The sequence below is a fragment of the Apodemus sylvaticus genome, chromosome 5 (genome assembly GCF_947179515.1).
Source record: "Apodemus sylvaticus chromosome 5, mApoSyl1.1, whole genome shotgun sequence".
Taxonomy (NCBI): Eukaryota; Metazoa; Chordata; class Mammalia; order Rodentia; family Muridae; genus Apodemus; species Apodemus sylvaticus.
The window spans coordinates 152139958-152162566 of NC_067476.1; the positions used below are offsets into that span (position 1 = coordinate 152139958).

At 54.6% G+C, this 22609-nt stretch overlaps 1 protein-coding gene across 1 annotated transcript in view; it reads right to left on the reverse strand.

Moving 5' to 3' along the window:
• Positions 1 to 314: 314 nt before the first annotated feature.
• Prex1 (phosphatidylinositol-3,4,5-trisphosphate dependent Rac exchange factor 1) overlaps positions 315 to 22609 on the reverse strand; it is a 152722-nt gene continuing 130427 nt past the window's right edge. Inside the window, exons 23-40 of the mRNA XM_052184324.1 lie at positions 22175 to 22336; positions 20920 to 21130; positions 20238 to 20514; positions 18012 to 18218; positions 16833 to 16921; positions 15036 to 15118; positions 14825 to 14915; positions 12676 to 12804; positions 11314 to 11355; positions 9599 to 9819; positions 8172 to 8271; positions 7182 to 7325; positions 6974 to 7088; positions 5428 to 5494; positions 4206 to 4378; positions 3307 to 3409; positions 3016 to 3083; positions 315 to 1842 (exon numbers count right to left, since the gene is read on the reverse strand). Coding sequence (XP_052040284.1) covers positions 1800 to 1842; positions 3016 to 3083; positions 3307 to 3409; positions 4206 to 4378; positions 5428 to 5494; positions 6974 to 7088; positions 7182 to 7325; positions 8172 to 8271; positions 9599 to 9819; positions 11314 to 11355; positions 12676 to 12804; positions 14825 to 14915; positions 15036 to 15118; positions 16833 to 16921; positions 18012 to 18218; positions 20238 to 20514; positions 20920 to 21130; positions 22175 to 22336 — 2325 coding nt within the window. The 3' untranslated portion in view covers positions 315 to 1799. The remainder of the gene's footprint in view (positions 1843 to 3015; positions 3084 to 3306; positions 3410 to 4205; positions 4379 to 5427; positions 5495 to 6973; positions 7089 to 7181; positions 7326 to 8171; positions 8272 to 9598; positions 9820 to 11313; positions 11356 to 12675; positions 12805 to 14824; positions 14916 to 15035; positions 15119 to 16832; positions 16922 to 18011; positions 18219 to 20237; positions 20515 to 20919; positions 21131 to 22174; positions 22337 to 22609) is intronic.

Genomic DNA, 22609 nt, shown 5'->3' on the forward strand with positions numbered 1-22609 from the left:
TAGCCCTGGCTGTCCTGGAACTCACTCTGTAGACCAGGCTGGCCTTGAACTCAGAAATCCGCCTGCCTCTGCCTCCCAAGTGATGGGATTAAAGGCGTGCGTCACCACTGCCCAGCTAGGTTGAAATTCAATATAAGACTTGTTAGTTGTTACATGGGAGCTGGTCCTCATCCCTCAGGAGGGAACTGAGGCACAGTGGTTAGCGTTGTAGGCTCAGGGACACTGACAGCCAGAATCTAAGCCACGCCCACGTAATTATCTGAGCTGGAACCCATGCAACAGTGACACTCACCACCATACAAGCAGACCACACCTTATTTGAATTATATACTGACTTTAATAATAATAAAAAAATCTATCATGGATTTGATGAAAAGAATCTGTACATTTAAAATAAACCAGGCATGATGCCCTGGCCCTGGGAGGGGGGGCTTCCCTGTTCCCCTCAGCAGGGTTAACAGGGGCCCTGGTTCTCTTGAAGAACAAAGCACATCAACAAAGACGACCCGGGTACCAAGAGAAAGGTGGCCCCAGGGGACCGAGGAGACCATACTCCCTGACCCCAGCCTGGCAGACAGCCACGGTGAGATGGCATCCCCTCCCTCCTCCGTGCTAGCACTTCCCTGTAGATGTCCAGAAGTCAGAGAGCAGACAAACAGCCCAGCGGTCCCCACGAGCAGCCCCCCTACTCAGAAGGTGGGATAACAGGTTCCTATCTCTCTCTCTCTCTCTGGTTCTCTGATAAATCCCAAACACCCTGTTCTGAGATGACAACATCAAAATAAAGGACTCACAGCCCAGCCCTAAGTCTAACTAGATAGTGTACCTTCCTGGTCCAGTCATTGAAACAACAAAGTCCAACATGGGCCGGACTCTTGGGTGCTGAGGCAGGGGAAGGAAGCGGTGGAGCCCGTGAGCCACATCTCACGACTTTAGATCTGAACATGGAAACGATGATGTCTTAAACTTTTTCAATAATTTAGTTCCTTTTTTGTTTTGTTTTGTTTTTAGTAGAACTGAATAAAGTTGTTGTTACTACTTTAGGTTGGTCCCATTAGGCAATATACTTTTCTCTGAAATTTAAAGTGTCAAAGACATAATCACACAAACCTTAGGGGGAGGGGAAAACTCTCGACAACACTAACAATAAACAGTAAGAAAAAATACAAAACATAAACCACAGAGATGTTGTGTCATATAAATTAACATCAGAGCCAATCTGGTGCCCAGGACCGGCAGCTCAAATTCCAATAGTGGTGGGTATTGGAAGCCAGCAGGGCCACAAGTGTCCACGAATGTCCAGCCCCGTGTCCTCTCCCGGCAGAGGCCTGGCTGTCCCGAGTCAGCTGAGCCGGTTAGTAGCGGGTGGGAGGCATGTCGGAAGCTTCAGCCAGGACAGGAAGCAGGCAGAGTCTCCTGGAATGTGGTCTGGGAGGAACCCAGGTTCAAAGTGCAGCTTGACCAAGTAAGGATCAGGGTCTGGGACCCTGTGACCTTTCCCTGTGTAGGGGACCTGGGTGAGTGCGGGCATCCAGGCTCCAGCTACATCCACAAGCTCCGGGGGGGCCAGAGCAGCCCTCAGGCCTTAGGCATAAGTATGGAGAACCTGCCAGCCCGCCGCCGGTGATCAGCCAGTCCAGAGAGAGAATACACACAGAGGCTTGTCCTGGACGGTGGTGGCCAGGCGGCAGGGTCAGCTGGGTAGGTCTTGATACAGCTGTGGCAGGAGCCTCCGGTGCCCTTGCGGCCTCTCCATATCCTCTCACATCGCAGCGACCGAGCAGGGAGCATGTCGGTATTCAGAGGTCTCCATCCACCGGAGGCTGGCAGAGGCGGTAGAGGCTGGCAGGCAGAGACAGAGACCATGAGGAGGGACTGTGTGGCCACCCCACGTGGCTAGTTCCCCTTTTACTGGGACAAGTAATTCACACCCAGAATATGCAGAGTAGTAAGCCCTGAACCTGCCCTTAGCACCTTGTCCCCTCTCAAAGGCAGATCCTGCTCCGCTAGAGCCGTGGTTCTCAACCTGAGGGTCGCAACCCCTTTGGTGGAAGGACTATCTGCTATTCTGCATATCGGATATTTACATTGTAATTCCTAACAGTAGCAAAGTTACAGTTACAAAGCAGCAATACAGGGTGGCAGCATTAGGAAGGCTGAGAACCTCAAGAGGCCGACAGAGTGTCTCCAAATGGTATGTGCATTTGGGTGCACACAGGGCATTGTGCGCCTGTCTGCTTGGAGCCCTGCAGAATGTTGTCCATGAAGGAGTGAGTGCGTGTTGGGCTTCAAGGAGAGGCGGCCATGGAGAGGGATGACTTTAGGGGAGGGGGGGGGCACAAGTGGTGACCAAAGCCACACTGTGACATGGTTCCGAGTAAGATGTCTAAGCCTAGCCTGTCTGGGGCCAGCTCTTCTCTCAGCCTGGTGGCCTGGGCAGGATACTGAACATCTCTGGGCCTCTATGTACCCACCTGCCAATGAGAATCTCAGAAGAGCCTCGCTCACAGGGATGCTCCGGGGGGTGGGGAGGGGGTCAACTGGGTTTACAAGAGGGTGGATGACACGGTTCCTGAAGAGGCCAGGCACCATAAAAGCGTGAAGACAAGCTGAGAGCGAGAGAACATGGCAGACCAAAGGACCTGAGCGCCATGTGAGGCGTGGACACTAGGGCACTGATTAGGAATATACTGAGGTGCTAGGGGATACTGTCACTGAGAAATGCTGCCACCCAGAACTCCTGGGCAGCCATCGGTAGCAGAGTGGGCAGGGACTGAGGAGTCATGACTCCCTGAGGAGATGCAGAAGCTGGTAGCAGAAAGGTTGCACTGACAAAAGTCACCATCAGGGTCCGGGAGGGAGTCCAACCGCCACTCAGGGGCTGGGCAGCGGTCAGGTAGCAAGCCAAGCTCCCTAGTCCCACAGGACACTAGGCTTCTGTTTGAAGTGATGCCAAGCAGGCCTGGGTCTGCCCGGAGAGAGCACTGGGTTGGGAGAAGGTGGGTGGCCACTTACCGTGGTGCACCTTGGGGCATGGGGTCCTTGATGCGAAGGTTTTTAGCCAGAATCTCCACTCGGGGGCCCTAGAATGAAAACCAATGTCAGGCCTGGGTCTGGAACTCAGGGTACAGGGGGGAGCAGGGAGCCAGGTTGGGTAGCAAATGTGAACAGCTGGGACTGACTGAGCGAGGCGTCTGGGGCTGAGGAGGCGTCTGGGGCTGAGGAGCACCGGGCCTAAGATGAACCACATCCTACGGGGCTACGCTCAGGGTCCCTGGCCATGCTGTCCACTGCGGGTGGCCTCACCTGTTTGCGCATGATGTCTGTGGCCTGCATGACGCACTTGGGCAGCAGCCCGTGACTCCGTGCCAAGATGGCCGCTTGTTCCAAGGACACACTCAGGGTGCTCCTGCAGTGGGTGAAGGGGGAGGTGAGACAAGAGCCTCCCTTCCTCCACTCTCTCCAGGTGCCCACTGTCTGTTAGGGAAGCTCCTGGACCCTCCCATTCGGTCCTCGCCTCCTCAGTGCACCACCCACACCCCTAAGGCAGCACCCGAACCAGGAGCTGCCTGGCGCTTTCTGTGAGAGCCCACAGCCCCAGGCAGAGGCTGTGGCAAACACTTGACTGAGGGATGACTCAGGGGGTCAGAGAAGGGCACAGAGGTGTGTGCTTTACTTCAGTTCCTGAGACCAGATTGGAAGATGGACCAAATCGACAGCTCCATCCAGTCACCCTGAGCTCTGTACCTCAGTTTCCCTAATTGTAATGCACCAGGCCTCCCCTACCACGCCTGCGCTGTAAGACACTCAGCAGTTTCTCTGACCTCCACCCGCTCTTTAGCCTCCCTCCCTCCCTCCGACAGTCATGAGGACCACACCTGTATCCAGACATGGCTGGGTATCCCCAGAAGAGGACTCTCTCACCAGCTAAAAACTCCAGGATAGCTTCACGCTGTCTCCAGGATAGCATCACAATGTCTGACAGTTATAAGGAGACAGCAGTTCCCCTGGGTAGACACTAGCGAGATGACCTGCCTGCTCTCTGGCCCTGGCCCTGGTCACTCCATTTCAGAGACAGGTAAACCAAGGCCCAGAACACGGGCACCCAGATTTGAACCTGACCCTCCCATCTCTGTGCATGAGCCCTAACTTCCCAGAGCCTGCGCAGCCCCGCTTTGCCCCACCCAGCCTCGGCTCAGGCTCACCGCTGCATGCCGGTGCCACACACGGTGATCTGACACGCCCCCAGGCGATAGCAGAGCTCAGAGGAGACGGGGATGAGACCGGCACCCAAGCCCCCAGCAGTGCCGGCTTTGGGGTGCACGAAGGACTTCATGAGGCGGCAGAGCTCATCCAGGGCGTTGATGGGACGTATCAGCTGTAAGGAACGTGACAGATGTCCAGGAGGGGCCTGCAGCCCTGACACCTCTGCTGGCCTTCTCCAACACCCTAATCCAGCTGTTACACAGCTGTCTTCCCAGCATCCTTTGCAGACCTCAAGAACCATTAGCAGCCCCCACTGCCCTGTACATTGGCATTTAATGTTTACCGTCTCAATTTTCTGACCTTCCAACCTGGCTCTTCCCCTGCCAAGCGCTGCCCCACCTAGATCTAAGTGGGTAACCTCTTTTATCCTCTCTAAACCTGTCACAACTAGTTCAAGTGGTCATTGTCCAAGGGCTTGACCAAAGTGACAAGCCATTCCTTACACCATCTCCCTCAACCATGCGCCATTATGATCCTCTGGTCTGTATCCAACACACTACAAAATCTCCAAAGATGGCTGGCGCCCACACTCCTCAGAGCTCACAGCCTCTGAGGCCCATGGCCAGTTCCTCACAACCCATTCCAAGGTCAAGGCCTGCCTGGGCCCGGGGAACCAGGAGACCCAAAGAGATGCATTGTGGGTGAGAGGCGGAGGGACAGAAACCACCCAGGGTCACCATGGCACAAAGAACGGAGCTACAACTAGATCTCAGAGCATCCATCTCTCACAAGCATCTGGAAGCCTCTGTTTTGTCATCCTCAGGGGACCGATGGGGCACTGAACTGGCAAGAAGAGACATGACACTTGCTCTTAGCCAAAAGGCCAAAAAATGGCAATGCCTCCTCTAGTTCTGATGGAGAAATTCTGATTTCCAAATGCCGAGCAAGAACCTGAAGCAACGGGATACCACGGGAAGCCACACTTATCATAGCATCCACCACGCTGATCCTTAGAGGCCTCAGCTCAAGAAAGGTGACAAAGAAAGTGTTCATCAGAAAGCCCCAAGCAAAAGAGGCCAGCATGAGCGTGTCACCCAGGAAGTCCTAGAAGGAGACGACAAGCTGGCAGGTTGGCAGGGGCCTCTGGGCCTCACTCTGGTTGGAGTCGACTCGGCCTGTGGTGACCCCACCCTGCCCAAGGCTCCAGGAAGAGCAGTGCACCTGGTCGATCTTCACGGCTGTGGTGCCGCCATCTGTGGGGAGGTTGGACCGCTCCAGGTAGAACGCCCTGAAGGAAACAGACAAGGCTGAGGATCCCACCTCTACACACACACACACACACACACACACACATGCTCTGGGCGGGCCCTCCCCTGCCCCAGGTCCCAACCCCTACAGCGACCCCGCTATATCCCCCCCAGACTCTCAGAAGGAGGTCACTGAGTCACCTGCTCTTCCAGTGACCCCAGGGAAGCGAGAAAGGCTGTCTGAGCTTCACCGCCACCTCTGCCTTCCCGCCCTGGACAAGAGCCCAGCGCCCTGTCCCTCCAGCCCCCATTCCTGCTTTCTCTTCTCTGAACATTAAACAATTGGCATAAAACTGTTCTGGGTTTACCAGCTTGTGGTCTTTCTCACCCTCTAAATCCTTCTATACAGGGCCAACCAGAAAACACTGGCCCTTTTAACCAGAGAGTCCTTGTTCTCTAAACACAGAAGGGAAAAAAAAAAAAAAAAACCCACCAACAATTCAGAAAGAAACTGTCTTGGCTGAGTGTGAATAAAACTTTATTTATACATAAGGATTTGGTGGCCCAGCTGGGTGGTGGTGGTGGCGCACGCCTGTAATCCCAGCATTCTGGGAGGCAAGAGGCAGGTGGATTTCTGAGTTCGAGGCCAGCCTGGTCTACAGAGTGAGTTCCAGGACAGCCAGGACTACACAGAGAAACCCTGTATTGAAAAATCCCCCCCCAAAAAAAAAAGAAAAAAAGGAAAAAAAAAAGAAAAAAGAAAAAAGAAAAAGAAAAAGGAAAAGGAAAAGAAAAACAAACAAACAAACAAACAAACAAACCAGATTTGGCGGCCCAGCCTTGACAGAATAAGTGTTCATGAAGAACAGGATGGCTTCTCGGGCCCCAGGGCAGCGCAGGGCCCACAGAAAGTCTCCATGAGCACTCTGAGCAGACTGAATTAGCAGCTAATCAGACAGACTCCGGAGAGACAAAGGACAACAATTAAGTTGTAAGTTGTGTGCCGGCTTGTACAGCCTATGAAATGTGCAAAAAGCTTCTTTTTTCAATTTGCAAAATGGTGGTCAGAGGGGACCTGGGGAGAGAGGGCCGGCCCCCTCCACATGTTGGCGGGCGTGGTCAGGGTGTGGCTGTAGGTAGCTGTAGTAGGAGTGTCAGATCTTAGCTGTTTTCCTGGGTCTGGCTGTTCACCCTCCGGACAATGTTCTGTCCGCTGCCCTCTTCACCTCTCTCTCTGGAAGTTCTCCTCAGAGCAGGACCAAGTGCTAGGGGCCCAAGAACCCAGAAGCAACCCTCCCTACTAGTTTTTCCCTGCACTGGGGGAATGGGCCACACATCTGGCTGTGTGCCTGGGACAGGCTGTTTGGGCCTCAGTATACGCAGTTGTACAATGGGTTAGCAGTGGCCCGCATGTGCAGTGCTGGCTTGTCGGTGGCTTTGCATGATGCGTTCACACCCTGTGGGCTCCCACCCCCACCCCAGAGCCCTCATCCCGCCCTGACCCTGCCCACGGCAGCTACCTGAGCTTTCTATAGTACTGCTGCGCCTTCTCCAGGGATTGTGCGTTGATCTCCTGCTGCAGCTCTTCCACCGCCTGGCTTCCTGGGGGCGTCGGCCCTTCCACATTCTCCAGGGCTGTGAGGGGAGGCGCACGGGAGGGTGGGTGCCTGGCCCTAGGGTGCTCGGTGGTCTAGCCTCTGCCCAGGTCCCTCAGCCCCGCTTGCTCACCTTTCGTGAACAGCACGGTGTGCAGCCTGAGGCTGGCCCCACCTTCCAGGCGAGAGGGCAGCCTGGAGAAGTGGAAGCCATCGAGGTAGAAGACTACCTTCAGGGCCTGCCTGCTGCCCTCGATGTGGTAGAAGACGTTGGTGTCTGTGGAAGCAAAGCAGCATGGGTCACCGAGGAGGCCAGGGGCAGTCCCGGCACAGCTGTGCCAAAAACTGCACAGGGCCACCTCCCTCAAGGGCCAGAGCGGCACTCCAGAGGGCTAACCTTATACCTCCAGCCCTCCTGACTCACAGGGGTAGCCTCAGACCCTCTTGTCTTCCCAGCCTCGAGGTGGCATGCTGGGACTTCTATGTTTGACATCTGAGGCTTCCCTACCCTAATATCTCAGAGGGGCAGCATCAAGCCCCTGTCCTCAAGTTCTCCAGACCTGCCTGTGATGGTCTCCCCTTTCACTGGTTCCCATAGGCCCCGGCACCCCACTGCTTTACTCTTTGCCCTGACAGCGCCCCTGGCCCCTGAGGAGAGCTGGCCGTAGTGTCTTCAACCTCCCCGACCCTGTCCTGCGACTCCCTTGCCTGGCAGCTCAGAGCAAAAGCTGTTAAAAAAAAAAAAAAAAAGCCAGGCTCAGTAGCTTATCTGTACCCATAAGGAAGAGTTATGGCTGACAAACGTAACTCAGAGCCCATACCTCTACCAGGCAGGCATCACTAATCGATCACTGTTCTCACTGAGTACAGCTCAGTCTGTACATAGGTAGCTGCTGTCAGCTGAAGTTTCGCCAAGTAGTTTGTTGTAGCAACAAGAGCAGTAGCTAATACACCCCTCTCCCTTTTCCATGTGCTCCCCAAAGGCCGACTCTGACACTTGGGTTGGGCTGTGAGGCCTGAAAGACTGGAGATTGGTCCACTTGGGCTGCTAGCCTGGCGGCGGAGGGGAGTCAGCGTGGCTCGGAGCAGCCCGACTCAGGGCAGGAAGGGAGGGCTCACTCACTGGCCACAGAATTCTCATCCAGCTGCTTAAAGGAGAAGGTGACATTGTCCAGTTCCGACAGCGTCACCCAGATGTCCTCCAGCATGGTCCGTTCCTCCTTCTGCAGGGAGAGGCGGTGGTGAGGGAGACTCAGATGCCACCCTGTCCTGGGCTGCCCTGGGGATGCCACACTCCTCACCTACAAGGCTGGGAGGCCTGGGGATGTCTTGGGTGTGGCCCTACACGTGACATCATGGTTCATCCCACACCTGCCCTGAGATGCCAGTTCTGCTCTGCCTTGCTGTGTGGCCCCAGGAAAGCCACACTCAGTACCAACTCCATGAGCTCCGCACTTCCTTTCTTTAGCCCCCACTCCTGTTCTGTACCCCTTTCCCAAGGCCGTCCAGATTCGGGTCGGCCCATCCATGACTGCCTGGACACACTTGGTCTGCCTCCGTCCAGCCTCCTGGCCAACACCCAACTGACTGGAGAAATGGCTCAGCGGTTAAGAGCACTGACTGCTCTTCCTAAGGTCATGAGTTCAAATCCCAGCAACCACATGGTGGCCCACAACCATCCATAATGAGATCTGAAGCTCTCTTCTGGTGTGTCTGAAGACAGCTACATATTACATATAATAATAAATAAATCTTAAAAAAAAAAAACTTAAGCCCAGATTACGTGAGTCCCCTGTCCTGTGTCTGAGTCACCTTCTACTTGCAGACCACCCCACAAACCTTGTTTTCCCTGCCTGTCCCCACTGGCCACACAGGCCTCTGCCCAGGGCCTTTGCACAAGCCTCCATATTGGCTGGCAGAGGTCATAGATCAAAAGTCACCTCCTCAGAAAGTCTGGCCACTCCCTCCAGAGACACTCCAAGGCCTTTTGGCCTTTCTCTCCTCCCAGTCTATGTCTCTAGGAAATAAGCTGGGACCCAGCAGCCAGCTCAGTGCCGGTGACATCAGGGAATGAGCTGGATCTGGTGGTCCATCCTGAGAGATTAGAGAGGTCTGATGGGGCCAGAGGCAGATCTCTGGGCAGGGGCAGCAGTGCCCATCAGTGGCCAGCAGGGGGCGACCTGGGGCTGTGCTGCCCGTGGAACCGGATGTACTGGAGCTGCTGCTGGGCAGTGAGCCAGCACCCCTGCCCTCTGCACATGCACGAGATGCAAGGAGATTCTCCCCCTCCCTGGACTCCTCAGATGCCAGCCCAGACTGTCACGAGACACCTGCTTGCGGCTCAGAACCACGGGTCTTTTCTGTCTGTCTGTCTGTCTCTCTTTCCCGGGATGCCACTGAGCATAGGGACTATTTATTGTTCATCCACAAACTCCAAAACGTAACAGTAAATGCTCAGCGAATCACAGGCACGTGAACCCCTGGGTGAGCGGGAGCCGACAGTGCCCACAACGGTGTCTCTCTGTGCTGCCAATGACCTCAGCCACTTACCACGGTGGACGGTGCCAACAGAGACTGCCAGTGCAGCAGGACACCCGTGGCAGCCACCTGCTCCAGCCACTTGCGGCTGGCGTCTCTGCTGCTCTCCTCGTATTCTCCGTTGTTGTTGTAGCGGTAGTCAAGGGCGGCCAGCAGCTGCTCTGAGAAGGTGCACACGGCGGCCACCAGGGCCTGACAGAAGACAGCGTCCCTGCGCAGCTGCAGCTCCGTGTCTGTGGGAGGTGCGGGGCGGGGGGGGGGGGAACCCCTGCGTGAGTCATGCTGTGCTGACAGCATCTCCACCCTCAACGCCCGAACCCAGGACCCGGCACGCCACCGGGGCCCATGGAGAATTCTGACTGGACGTGCTAAAAGCCAGTTCCAAAAAAATAATAAATTCTTCAAAAGAAGACAGATCCGCCCCAGTTCTCACTCTCCCGCTGCCCAAGTGCCTGCTTCCTGGAGAAACAAGTGTGTGGTTTTCCCCAAGGCCAACGCGTGTCCAGCAATGAGCTGTGGGACCTCACAGCCTTGGACACATAAACACTAGCAGTACTAAGCTGCATATTCAAGGTTAGTCCCAAGAATGCTCTCCCCCTGCCTCACCTCCCCATGTTCTGCCCCTGACTGGCCAACGCCAGGCAGTAGGAAATCTGTATAAGAGTAGGCACATCCACACACACACATGTGCATACTCACAGTATATGTGCATGCGCATATACACACATACACACACATATACACACATACACCTACACACATATACACACATACACCTACACACACATACACCTACACACACACATACACACATACAACTACACACACCTACAAACACATACACCTACATACATCTACACATACACACACACATCTACACTCACACATACATATATGCATACACACATATACATGCACATATACACACATATACACACATACACCTACACACACATACACACACATCTACACATACATATACACACATCTACACACACATACATACATATACGCATACACACATATACACACATGCACATACATACGCAAACATACACACACATATACACACATATACCTACATACATACACACACATCTACACACACATACACACACCCACACATACACACACACATACATATATGCATACACACATATACACACATGCACACACATACACACATACACAAACATACACACACACACCTACACACACACCTATCGCACACACACATAAACATACACACATATACACACCTACACACACACACACCTACACATACACACACACCTACACACACCTACACAGACCCACACACACCTACCCAGGCGCATACACATATACACACACACCTATACACACACATAAAGGCATCCTGCGGTTCCACCCTCTATTATTCCAGTGCTAGGCTCCACTTACTCACAGCCCATGTTCCTCACCCTCCGCTTCCGCCCGTCTCCCTGCCAACGCCCACCAGGCCTAACAGGCAGGCAGGGCTCACGGTCCCCAGGACCTGAGTCCCCTGCCCGGGCGCAGAGGAAAGCGTGAGCAGTTCCCGGTGAGACTGGGAGAAAAGGCTGTCTGCCCCCCCACCCCGCCCTCCATGCAGGTGCTGAGGGCCCCGCTGAGGTGCTGGTGGCCAGCAGAGGGGCACCACCCCAGCCTGTGGCCAGGCACCCACTGTGTCTCCCGGGGGAGGGGGGGCTTCAAAGCCCCATTCCTACCTGTGCATTTCAGCAGAGCCAGCAGCAGCTGGTTCTTTCCATCTGAAAGGAGAGGGAGAGAGGAGGAAGCAGCTGAGCAGGGCTGGCAGAAGCTGCAGCGAGCCAGTGCCTGCAGCACACACGGGCACGCAGCACACACGGGCGCACGGCACACGGGCACGCAGCACACACGGGCACACGGCACACGGGCACGCAGCACACACGGGCACACGGCACACGGGGTCTGCCCCTCAGAGGCCGGGGTACTTGAGCTGCGCTCAGTGCATGCTGGGTAAGTTCCAGAGCCCCTGGACGTCAGAGATGGAGGCCCTCTTGCCAGTATCCCTGGCTCCTCTTGGTGTAAAGGTGTGTCTCTGTATATTCAACAGTCAGCTCTATACCCGCAGAGAGCTATGGCTTTTCTATTTTGTAAACACTCACCTTCCTCACTTGCTGATTGGCTTAATAAAAAAACTGACAGCCAATAGCTGAGCAGGAAAGGGAAGGAGGGTGAGAGGGAAGGTCTCTGGGAGGAGGAGTCGTGAGTGGTGCCAGGGTCAAGGGGGAGGGAGAGAGCTAGCCCTGTGGCAGGACCTGGTACTACAAGGGTCAGGATAATTTAGATGAGGTAGCTGAGAGGCTGCCCTGCTATACCCTTCAGCTTTAATAAGTATTAATAAGTCTCTGTGCCATTTAACCACTGGCGGGTACGAGAAAGTCCCGATACGAAGCAGAAAACAGATAAGAAGGAATTTCTTGATGGCAGTCAGGTCCCGGACTCCTTCCTGTAACCTCCTTCTGTTTAGGAACCAGGTGGCTTGGCTTGAGATAGCCACGCCTCTGTAATTCCTCCCTCCTCTTCCAGCACCCCCCCCCCCCCCGCCTCAGGAGCCTGACTCAGATGCCCAAAGGCTCAAATAAGTAAACGACATATGTCGAGCAGACATGAGTATCAACCTACTGTCCTCACACAAGTGTGGCCACGGGGCAGCTCGCCACTAAGGTATCAGGTCTCCCATAGCTACAGCCAGCCCAGTGCAGACATTACAAATCAATTACAAACCACTCAGACCAGTGGCTCCAATCTGTGACAATCAATGACAAGCAGAGACCCGGATGGAATCCAGTTTTAGAAGCGGAGAAGGAATGAAGCCAGAGTGACAGTCTCCTGACTACAGGAAGCCGCAGTAGGAATGGCTCCCACTTCCAGGTTCCTCCGGCCACATAGATAGCCCTGAGCCTCAGCAGGTCAGGGCATCCACTGGGAAATGGCCCCGCTGCTGTCCCTCCCTAGACATGAAGACAGGGCCACATCGCTAGGCCTGTTGCAGGCCTATACTCAGAGCCGAAGGCCACCGACATGCGTGACACCCACGGACGGACCTTCCACATATCGCTGGATGTTGTCCACCAGGGTCCTGATGGAGGTGGGCAGGTTCCAAGGGTCCTCCTGGATGCTGATTTGGATCAAGTTCCGCCCTCGGACTGTGCATTCCTCTTTCTGTTTGAACTCTGGGGCAGCAAAGTAGCAAGAGGGTGTGAGAGGAGGAGAGGGCTGCAGGTAGCTCTGAAGAACAGACACCATCACCAGACCACAAAGGTCACAACCCCATATCAAGGTAACTGTCGGGACTCATGGATATTTGCAGGTCGTACAAGGCAAAACTAAGGGAGGCATCATAGCACTGCATCCGCAACAGACACCCTTAATCAGCCTCAGCACTCCACCCCTGTCTCCCATAGCTACAGCCAGCCCAGTGCAGACATTACAAATCAATCACAGCGGGTTCTCCTAGAAGCTGAAGGAAGCCACAGGCTCCTCATAGCCATAACCAACTGAGCCAGCAGATGAGTGGTAGACCGCTAGCCTTTCCCTACACAGAAGCAGCAGCCCGGACTTGGAGCAGGAAAGAGATGGGATTTATCTAAGGTCGGTCAATGAATCTGCCCTGGACAGGACCGGTCAAAGGTCAGGTAGGCATTGGACCCTGTTTGGCTTTCTGAAACCTCCCGTGGGTGTGCCTTCCGTGTCACCTGTGACTTCAGAGGCCCATCACTGGGTGGCGCCCCTGAGACTGTCCAAGGGTTCCTGATTCTCTGCTATGTCTCATTCTATGGGAAGATGGCTGCCTATCTGAACCCGGTCTCCTCTACACAATGGGTGACCGCAGAGATCTGGAGAAGACTCATCTCAAGGCCACAGTGTCCAGAGCAGGCCTGGAGTAAGCTGGTTTCACTTTACTGGTGCCTTGATACAGAAATGAACAAATGGGTGGTTGGGTGGGGGGTTGGGTGGGTGGTTGGGTGGGTGGTTGGGTGGGTGGTTGGGTGGGTGGTTGGGTGGATAAGCAGCTGTGAGTTGTGGGTAGACGGTGGATGTGGGCGTGAGAGGGTAGGTGAATGGTGGATGGACGGCAGGTGTGTAGGTGGAGAATGAATAGGCGGGAGGGTGTGTGTAGGTGGGTGAAGGGCAGAGACAAGTGCAGGGAGGGAGGGAGGCAGGGAGGGGGGAGAGGTGGATGGAGGGTGGGTGAGGGACAGATGGATGGTGAGGGGGTAGGTAATGTGTAGGGATGGATAGAAGATAGGTAGGTGGTCAGATGATGACAGATGGAGGGAGGGGAGATGGAGGGAGGACAGAGGATGATAGGTGGGTGGGTGGATGGATGGACAGATGGACGGACAGATGGACGGTAGGTGCATGCGTCCAGGTAGATGGATAGGTGGATATGCGAGTAGGCAGGCGGGTGGAGGGCGGATGATGAAGGAGGAGGGCTGGTGAATGCACAGACAGATGTCTATGTATAGATGGATGCAGGGCAGATGAGCAGGATGTGAGGGAATGCTGGGTAAGCAAGAGGACAGATGGTGCGTGACTGAATGGGGTGGAGGGGGTGGGTGGACGCGGGGTGAATGGGTCGGGAGGGACACAGCTACACGGCTCGGATGTGTGAGTGGGAGGCTCGGGGATGCTAATCTTCCCCTCTCCGCTCAGTCCGATGCCAGGGAGGCCTTAGCACGCCCTTCCCTCGGGATGCCCTCTCACGGACAGACGCTCTGAGCAGGCACCGGAGCCGCATGTGCCTGAGACGTCCTGGTGTCGTCTCCGACATATCTGCGGCTTTGATCTATCATTACTGGGTGTCATGTGCTGGTTTCTCAACTCCACAGAGCTTAATGTGTGCTCACGAAACTGAGTCTCTGATGGGGAGAGTTTAGTTTTTAAGTTACATTGGCCATAAAACTGACCGTAAGTTAAAATGATTGATGCGGCAATGTGTGCAGACTGTGTGTCAGGCTCAGGGAGGACAACACGAGGACTGAGATCATGTTCCAGGCTGTCCTCCTGCCTCACCCCACAAGGCGGGTGTGTGTGTGTGTGTGTGTGTGTGGGGGAAATCCCACACTCAGTCTGAGCAAACACAAGAGTGTCTGCTCCAGCTCACAGGCTGGAACTGGCAGAACCACGGCCTTCCAGAGCTGTCCTGCAGAAGAGTCCTGCATGTGGCCATGCCCTTCAAAGTCCCCTCACCTTGCCAGCTGTGCTCCATGGGGAAATGCCTGGTCTCCTCAAACGCCCTGCTCATCACAGGCCCCTTGAGCAGGGCGTGGATAGAATCCACCTACGGACAAGAAGCTCCCGTGAGCGCAGGGAGGGCCCGCCAGCCACAGCGCACCCCACACCCCACACCCCAGCGTGGTCAGAGTGATCCAGGGCACAGTGGGGGCGGGGAAGGTCCTACCTGGTTAAAGAGGTGTTCCAGGCAGCCGTGCAGTTTGTCCTGCTTGTCGGATGGGATGCGCATGTCACAGGGAAGCTCATCTCCTAGCACGAAGAGGGAACCACAGCCGTCAACCACAGCTGCCCCACCTCACACCTTCTGGAGGAAGCGCCATGGCTACCAAGACGTGGACCCACAGGGGATGCGGATGTGGTGAGCTCAGGCCCTAGCCAAGGCCCTGGAGAGAGCCCTCAACCCTCGTGAACCTCAGCTTTGACACGGGCATCAAAGTCTTAGGATGGGCAGCAGGTGACAGCCAGGGAGAGGGACAGATCCACTGACCAGCTACTCCTTCCTTCCCTGGATTTTCTTTCTCTTTCAAAAAATATTTAATGACATCTATTTATTTTGCTGGGGGTGGCTGCAGTGCTCAGGTGGGGGTCAGAGGACAGCTTGTGGGAGCCTGCTTTCTCCTCCAGCGTGAACATCCAAGAAATCAACCTCAGGTCATCGGCCTGGACACCTCCTCACACCGAGGCACTGCGCTGGCCTCTCTTGAGTTTCAAGATGATCTCACTCTGCACACCCAGGCTGGCCTCTTAACTCAGCATGTAGCCCAGGATAGCCTCAAATTTTCAGCAATGCTTCTACCTCATCCTCCCAAGTGCCAGGACTACGGGCAAGAGTCAGCAAGCCTACTCCCTACACCAGCTCCCTCACGTGAGCACCCTCTACAGTGCTCCCAGGGCAAGCATCCTCCGCAGTACTCCCAAGACAGCCTTCCCATCCATCAAGCAGCTCACGGGCTACACAAGTCTGTAAAGCCTGCCCTGACCTCCATTTCCCTCCCATTTAATGGATGTAGAATTAAAGATTACTTTTTTAAGTGTAGACGCTACTGGACAAACACACAGAAGAGAGAGAACAGACACAACAGCTTGAGACCTCGGAGGCTGGGAACTCACGGGGGACAGGATGCCTCAAACAACCGAGGGAGTTTTCAGTAATGTACTGTGTGGTCACAAAGTGAAGTTTCCTATTCTTAGTGATGATGGGGGCAGGGCTGGGGGCAGGCCCAGTGCCCTGCACATGGTGAGCAAGCGCTGCATCGCTGAGAAACACCCATGGTGCACGTTGTCGTTGTTGTTGTTGTTGTTGTTGTTGTCATCATTATCATTATTGTTATTATTATTTTAGTCTGAAGCATGCATATGTGTGTGTGAGTGTGTGTGTGTGTGTGTGTGTGTGTGTGGTCTGTGCGCATGCGCATGCGTGTGCACACGTTTCTGATACGTGATAATGGCTGGTTCTCCTCTTCCTTTCACTGGCTGCTGTGTCCCTAGCACCTGGCTGGTCTTCGATATATAGTAAATATTTTCTGGGAAACTTGTCCCATTCCATGACGCTGAGGAACATGATAAGATACAGCAGAACAGAGACTGATGTGTTGGCGCACACCCTTAATCGCAGCACTCAGGAAGCAGAGGCAGGGGACCCCTGTGAGTTCAAGGACAGCTTGGTCTACAAAGTGGCAGCCAGGGTTCTGTTACACAGAGAAACTGTCTCAGAAAAAAACCAAACAAACAAAAAACAAGACCAAAACAAACAAACAAAACCTCCAGGAGAACAGTCACAGTCTTCCTATTGCAGCCTCTCCACCCCGTGTCCCCCACAGCCTCTCCACCCCGTGTCCCCCACAGCCTCTCCACCCCGTGTCCCCCATAGCCTCTCCACCCCGTGTCCCCCACAGCCTCTCCACCCCGTGTCCCCCCACAGCCTCTCCACCCCGTGTCCCCCACAGCCTCTCCCTGAGCTCACCTGAGCCCATCTCATCACTGCCCAGGTACGAACTGTTGCTTCTCACACTGGTGTAGGACAGGACAGAGTCCCGATTGCTGTTACACTCGCTGCAACAGGACAAAAGACACCCTGAGTCACCATTATCCCAGCCCTGGAATCCAGCATCTGTGGTATAGACAAAACTCCTAGCCTTGGGCAGACACCCAGCCAGAGGCGGCACAAGGCTTGGTGTCTGATTGGGGAAACCCGCTGGGGCTCCAGCGCAGAAGCACAGGCGGGACTTTCTTCACTTGGGTGTCCTAGTGTCTGTCACCCAGGTTTCTGAGCCGTTCACAGCTCCTGTGAACTCCAACACACCTGCCCACACCGCACTTGGCCAAAAGGAACTCAACAGGATGAGGAACAGGAAGCTCCTTGCCAACAGCTTTTTGAACAAGGAAAAATCAGAGAGCCAAAGATGTAAGGGAGAGGGAGGATCTGGGACAACGTTCCAAGAACTCAGAGTGAGAAGCAGCCAGAAAATCCTGCCGTAGAGACACTGTGGAAGGTAGCCATGGGGACTAGCAGATCTGGGGACACAGGGAGGTCACTGAAGCCAGGTAGGCTGACAATGCCACCCCCCCAATCCTGTGGCTTCAGACTTTGCCCACACTACAGACTGAGACAGACTCTGAGTCAGACCCCGTGATTTTCCACTGGGGACCCCCACTTTTCTGTGGTAATAAGGGTGACCTGTCACGGCACAGAAAGTCCTGGTTTTGTCTGGTTACTAATTAACACCCCGCTGGTATTTTTCAAAATAAATTTAACAATCTCAGAAATACTACTCCCATCCTCAAAGGCAGGAAAACAAGAAAATGTCGGACTCTTGGATCTGCCACACACAGAATTCTGCCACAGAACCCAGACTCTCGTCCAGTCTGCGAGCATATGGGGTAACATGGAATGAACGGTATCCGTCTGCCGGGCTCAAAGGCCTCAGCTCAGGCAAGGGAGCTGAGCAGGCATTCTGGAATGTTCTCCAAGAGCATTATCCCACCAAACACACATTGTTAGCCCCAGAGACTGATGCCCTTCATCTTGGGAAATGCCGCAGTCTTGACTTTCCCACGGGTCAGAAATTGTCTGGTGGCCTCCTGTGGGCCGCACGCACGCACGCACGCACGCACGCACGCACGCACGCACGCACGCACGCACCTGTAGGAGTCACGGTAGCTCATGGTGTCGTGACCTGAGTCTTCCTGCTCGTCCTCCGACACCTTGAAGCACACCTTCTTGATGCCGCCGTGGTCGGCCCTGTCCACTTCGCTCTCCTCACTGACCGGTGGGGAAGATGAGGTCCCCTCCACCAAGGGCGGGTCACAGGGTGCAGCTGACATGGGCTCTGTGATGGTGGACAGCAGCCTGCCAGAGCCAGACAAAGGCCTTAGGTGAGGACACAGGCCAGCAGGGCGCCGCCACACAGGCTCACCAAAGTGCAGGCTTCTCCTCACGTCTTACTCCACAGTGAGGGAGAAGGGAAGCTTCCCAGCAGTCTTTCCCCCTTGGAAGTCCCACTAGCAACACCACGGCTGCCCAGTGCTGCCTCCTGCTGGAGCCAGCTATAAGCACTTCACACAGGCTGGGGATGTGTGTCAGCCCAGAGGATAAACGCTTACACCACTGTTTTTAACCTGTGGGTCATGACTTCTGGATGCACCAAACTGCCCTCTCACTGGGGTCACACATCAGATAGCCTACATATCAGATATCTATAAACTTTATTGTTGGCGTCACCACAAAATGAGGAGCTGTATTAAAAGGTTGCAGAATCACTGCCTTAGACGAACCAGGCATGGGAGCTCACACCTGTTGTCAAAGCATTCTGGAGACTGGAGCGTAGGATCAAGAGTTCAAGGCCAGCCTCAGCTACATAGCAAGTTCTAGGCCAGCCTCAGCTACTTGAGACTTTGTCTCAAAATAGCAAAATGAAAAAAGTAACTATAAACAAGAAACCCAGAGTCTGCAGACAGAGCGTCTCAGCTATAGGCACCAACTCTGCCTCTGGAGCACGCCATTAGCAGGTATGTCTACAATAAAACTTTAATTAGAAAGGAAAGCTGGTGGTGGACAGATTCCAGCCTCCGGTGGACAGCACAGCGGGCATCAGTTAACAGCACCGGCCTGGCGGCTGCACCGGGCCCTGCTTGCCCTCTCACACTGACATTTCCTAGGTTAGAGGCAAGTTATTCCCTTTGGTGCCTCTATTCCTCCTTTGGAAAATGGGGTAACACCAGGATCCCCATGGAAGGCAGCTGTGAAGACAGAGCTGAAACATAAGGACACAGGGCAGCACCTGTCCCTGTAAGTGACAGACAGGACATTAAGTCTGTAAGACGTTTAATAAACGTGCCCACTAGGGGACACTGGGCAGCGGCTGGAGACAACCTGGGCTGTCAGCTGGAAGAGGAGGCCATGGCTCTGAGCAAGCAGAGGCCAAGCACTCTGCAAACGTCCTACCCGTCTGCCCAGGAGCCCCACAGCACAGACCAACCACCTGAATCGCCAGGCCAAAGTAGGGGCCTTCCTTAAACGTGACTGCCTGGCTCTCACTGGACCAAGGGACAACAACAACAACAGTAATAGTAACAACAACAGCAACAATAGTAACAACAACAGTAATAGTAACAACAACAACAATAATAATAATATCATTATCATTCCCTTTAGCATTATATGGTACCAAGCTATGAACAAGTCCTGACTGACTGGCTATAAAATGTTCTTTCCAGATAGCATTCAGATAGCAGGTCCCCACACGGTCCAGACACCATTTCTGGCTAGTGTACTTCCCAGGCCTCTTGATCTACAATGGCTTCTGCTCCTCCTCCTGACCCTCTTCCTCTATCTCCTTCTGCTCCTCCTCCCTCTGCCCCTGCTCCTCCTGCTCCTCCTCCTCCTCTCCTCTCCTCTCCTCCTCCTCCTTTTCTTCCCTGCATCCACAGCCTGGACATTTATCTGTTACGTGCTGTACAGAACTGCCTGTCCCTGGCTTTAGCCAAAGTCACCCCAGGTGCTGTTTAACAAACCTCTGCCCCCCTCCTGAGGCTGAGCAGCGAGTGCGCTATCTCTGCCCAGAGCTGGCAGCTGCCACGTGCACCACAATGCCCTGTGGTCACAGGGACACCTTGTCAGCAGCCCATTTGGCTCTAGCGTTAACACAGAGAGTCTCACGGGCTTTAGCCTCATGAGGACACTGCCTCCCTGCCTCACTTCCTTAGAGCTGGCCCTCCCTGGAGAATTAGGGACTTTCTGTGGCTGCAGATGCTCCGGGCACCTGGTAGGGACAGCCCAGGCATGCCGCACAGGACCTGAGGCGCTCAGGATGGCCGCTATGACCAGTGGCGTCCAGACAGTGGAGAGGGCCGTGGGGCCAGGCCTCACCTGTTGATCTGGGTGACATATTGCTTCATCTCCTTGAGGGCCACATCCAGCTTCGTAAAGAGCTGCAGGTATGCGTCCTGGATCTCACGGTCCTCCTGTTTGAGCAGAAAGCTCAGGCCCCGGTCTTGCTGGCTTGGGGCACCGCTGGCTGACCCGTAGCTGCTGTCATTGAGACCCTGGCCTTGGGAGTCCCCGTCTGCCGCAGGTTCGCACTTCCAGGATGGGGCGGCCATGGTGGTAATACAGTGCTGGGTGTAGGCCATGGGGTTCAGGTGGCCTGAAGCAAAGGATGGGAGTTTTACTCAGAAACAGGCCCAGACCCACACAGAGGGGACCCTGCCTGAACCTCTGGACAGGGAAATACAAGCAGCAACTTGACTTTCTATCATCGCAGAGCACCAGGCCACCCGAGAAGGTAGCTGCCATTTGACAAAAATACATTTTAACTACTGAGGTATTTTCCCCCTACCTAGAGTGCAGATGTGATAGCAGGTACGTTGGCAGCCATACTCTACCACGAAAGGCACCGTGAAGATGCAAGACTCAAACTAAAGATGTCCTGGGTCCCTGATGACCATGCAGCCACCAGCCCCGCCTTGACAGTGGCCTTCGGGGGCATTTCTCTGTTTCCTCCTCTGTAAGGTGAGCCCTAACACCAGTTCTAACAGACACACGCGGGTACCTTGTTCTGGGTCAAGGCCGATGAGGGAGGGTTTGCGTCCGAAGCGGATGCTGAAGGACCTGCCCACCGAAGGGGTCGTCTTGGGGTAGGACACTTCCATGAGGTTGACGTGACAGTTGGTGGGGCAGAAGTCCAGGCCACACAGTGGGTGGGGCTCCAGGGGTGCCTGCTTGAAGGGGGGGCTGACCCTGTTCCTCAGCTGGGCTGCAAACTGAGAGGGGACGGGGAGGGGACAAGGGAGGATGGGTTAGCTTCAGCGGGTCCTTGAATACCCTGGAACCACTTTGTAGACCCGACGGCGACGTTCCCAAATCGGAGAAAAACAGTAATGGCTGAACATAAAGCTGTTACCCTGAGTGTCTCTAGCCATCTAGCCAGGACAGCCCACCAGAGCCTGTGGGGCCGAGCAACAATGATATGGAGTCTTCTCTCTCTCTCTCTCTCCTCCCTCTCTCTCTCTCTCTCTCTCTCTCTCTCTCTCTCTCTCTCTCTCTCTCTCTCTCTCTCTCTTTCTCTCTCTCTCTCCTGAGACAGAGTTTCTCTGTGTAGCCCTGGCTGTCTTGGAACTCACTCTGTAGACCAGGCTAGCCTCGAACTCAGAAATCCTCCCGCCTCTGCCTCCCGAGTGCTGGGATTAAAGGTGCGCGTCACCACTGCCCGGATGTCTTTTCTCTCTTTTAGCTGCAGTAATGTCTTAAAAACCATGTCTCCTGGCCCTCAGTTGTGAGGCTTAGACATGGTCACTTCCTTATTCTACAATGCTTGGGACAGGGCAAGGCAAGGGACGTAAGCAGAGCCTGTGAGAAAGCAGGTCCCCACACGGTCCAGACACCATTTCTGCCTAGTGTACTTTCTAGGCCTCTTGATCTACAATGGCTTCTGCTCCTCCTCCTGACCCTCTTCCTCTATCTCCTTCTGCTCCTCCTCCCTCTGCCCCTCCTCCTCCTCCTCTCCTCTCCTCCTCCTCTTCTTCCCTGCATCCACAGCCTGGACATCTGTTACGTGCTATACAGAAGTGCCTGTCCCTGGCTTTAGCCAAAGTCACCCTAGGTGCTATTTAACACCTTGACAGCGATGCTAGAGATAGATCCACAGGCCACCTGGTCACCACAGGCGAAGTCACAGCCTCAGAGGGAAGCAGATTCCTACGTGGTCTGATCAGGCACCTGGATACAGCCATGCCTGAAGTCCCCGGAGGCCTCAGGGGGAACTTAGCTGAGGAGCTGTAAGCAGAGTGTGGGCGCCGAGAACCTACCTCCTGGTAGCAGGCGATCCTCTGGCCGATGCTCTCCAGCTTGGTGTCACAGATGTTATGAAACTCGTAGTGGGACATGGTGACAATGGCGCTGCTCATGGCCATGAGCCGCCCACAGTTCTGCACGAAGATGTTGTCATCTGCAGCAAAGGCCTCAAGGATCTGCGGGGAGGGAGGGAGGACCACCTCTGAGCATGTGTACCATGGCGACAGACTGTGGGGAGCCTTTTTACACCAAGATACCCTAAGAGACTGGGACTGGGACACACCCATTTTGGAGAAGGGTAAAGTGAGACTAAAAGAACCCTAACTATCTTCCCTGGTTCCGCTGCTGATGAGTCCTGTCATAAAGACTAGATGCTAGGGCTCCAGGGTAAAGGAATCCATTCCCTGACCTTGAGGCAGAAGGAGCAGGTCAGGGTGTGAGGGGGCAGG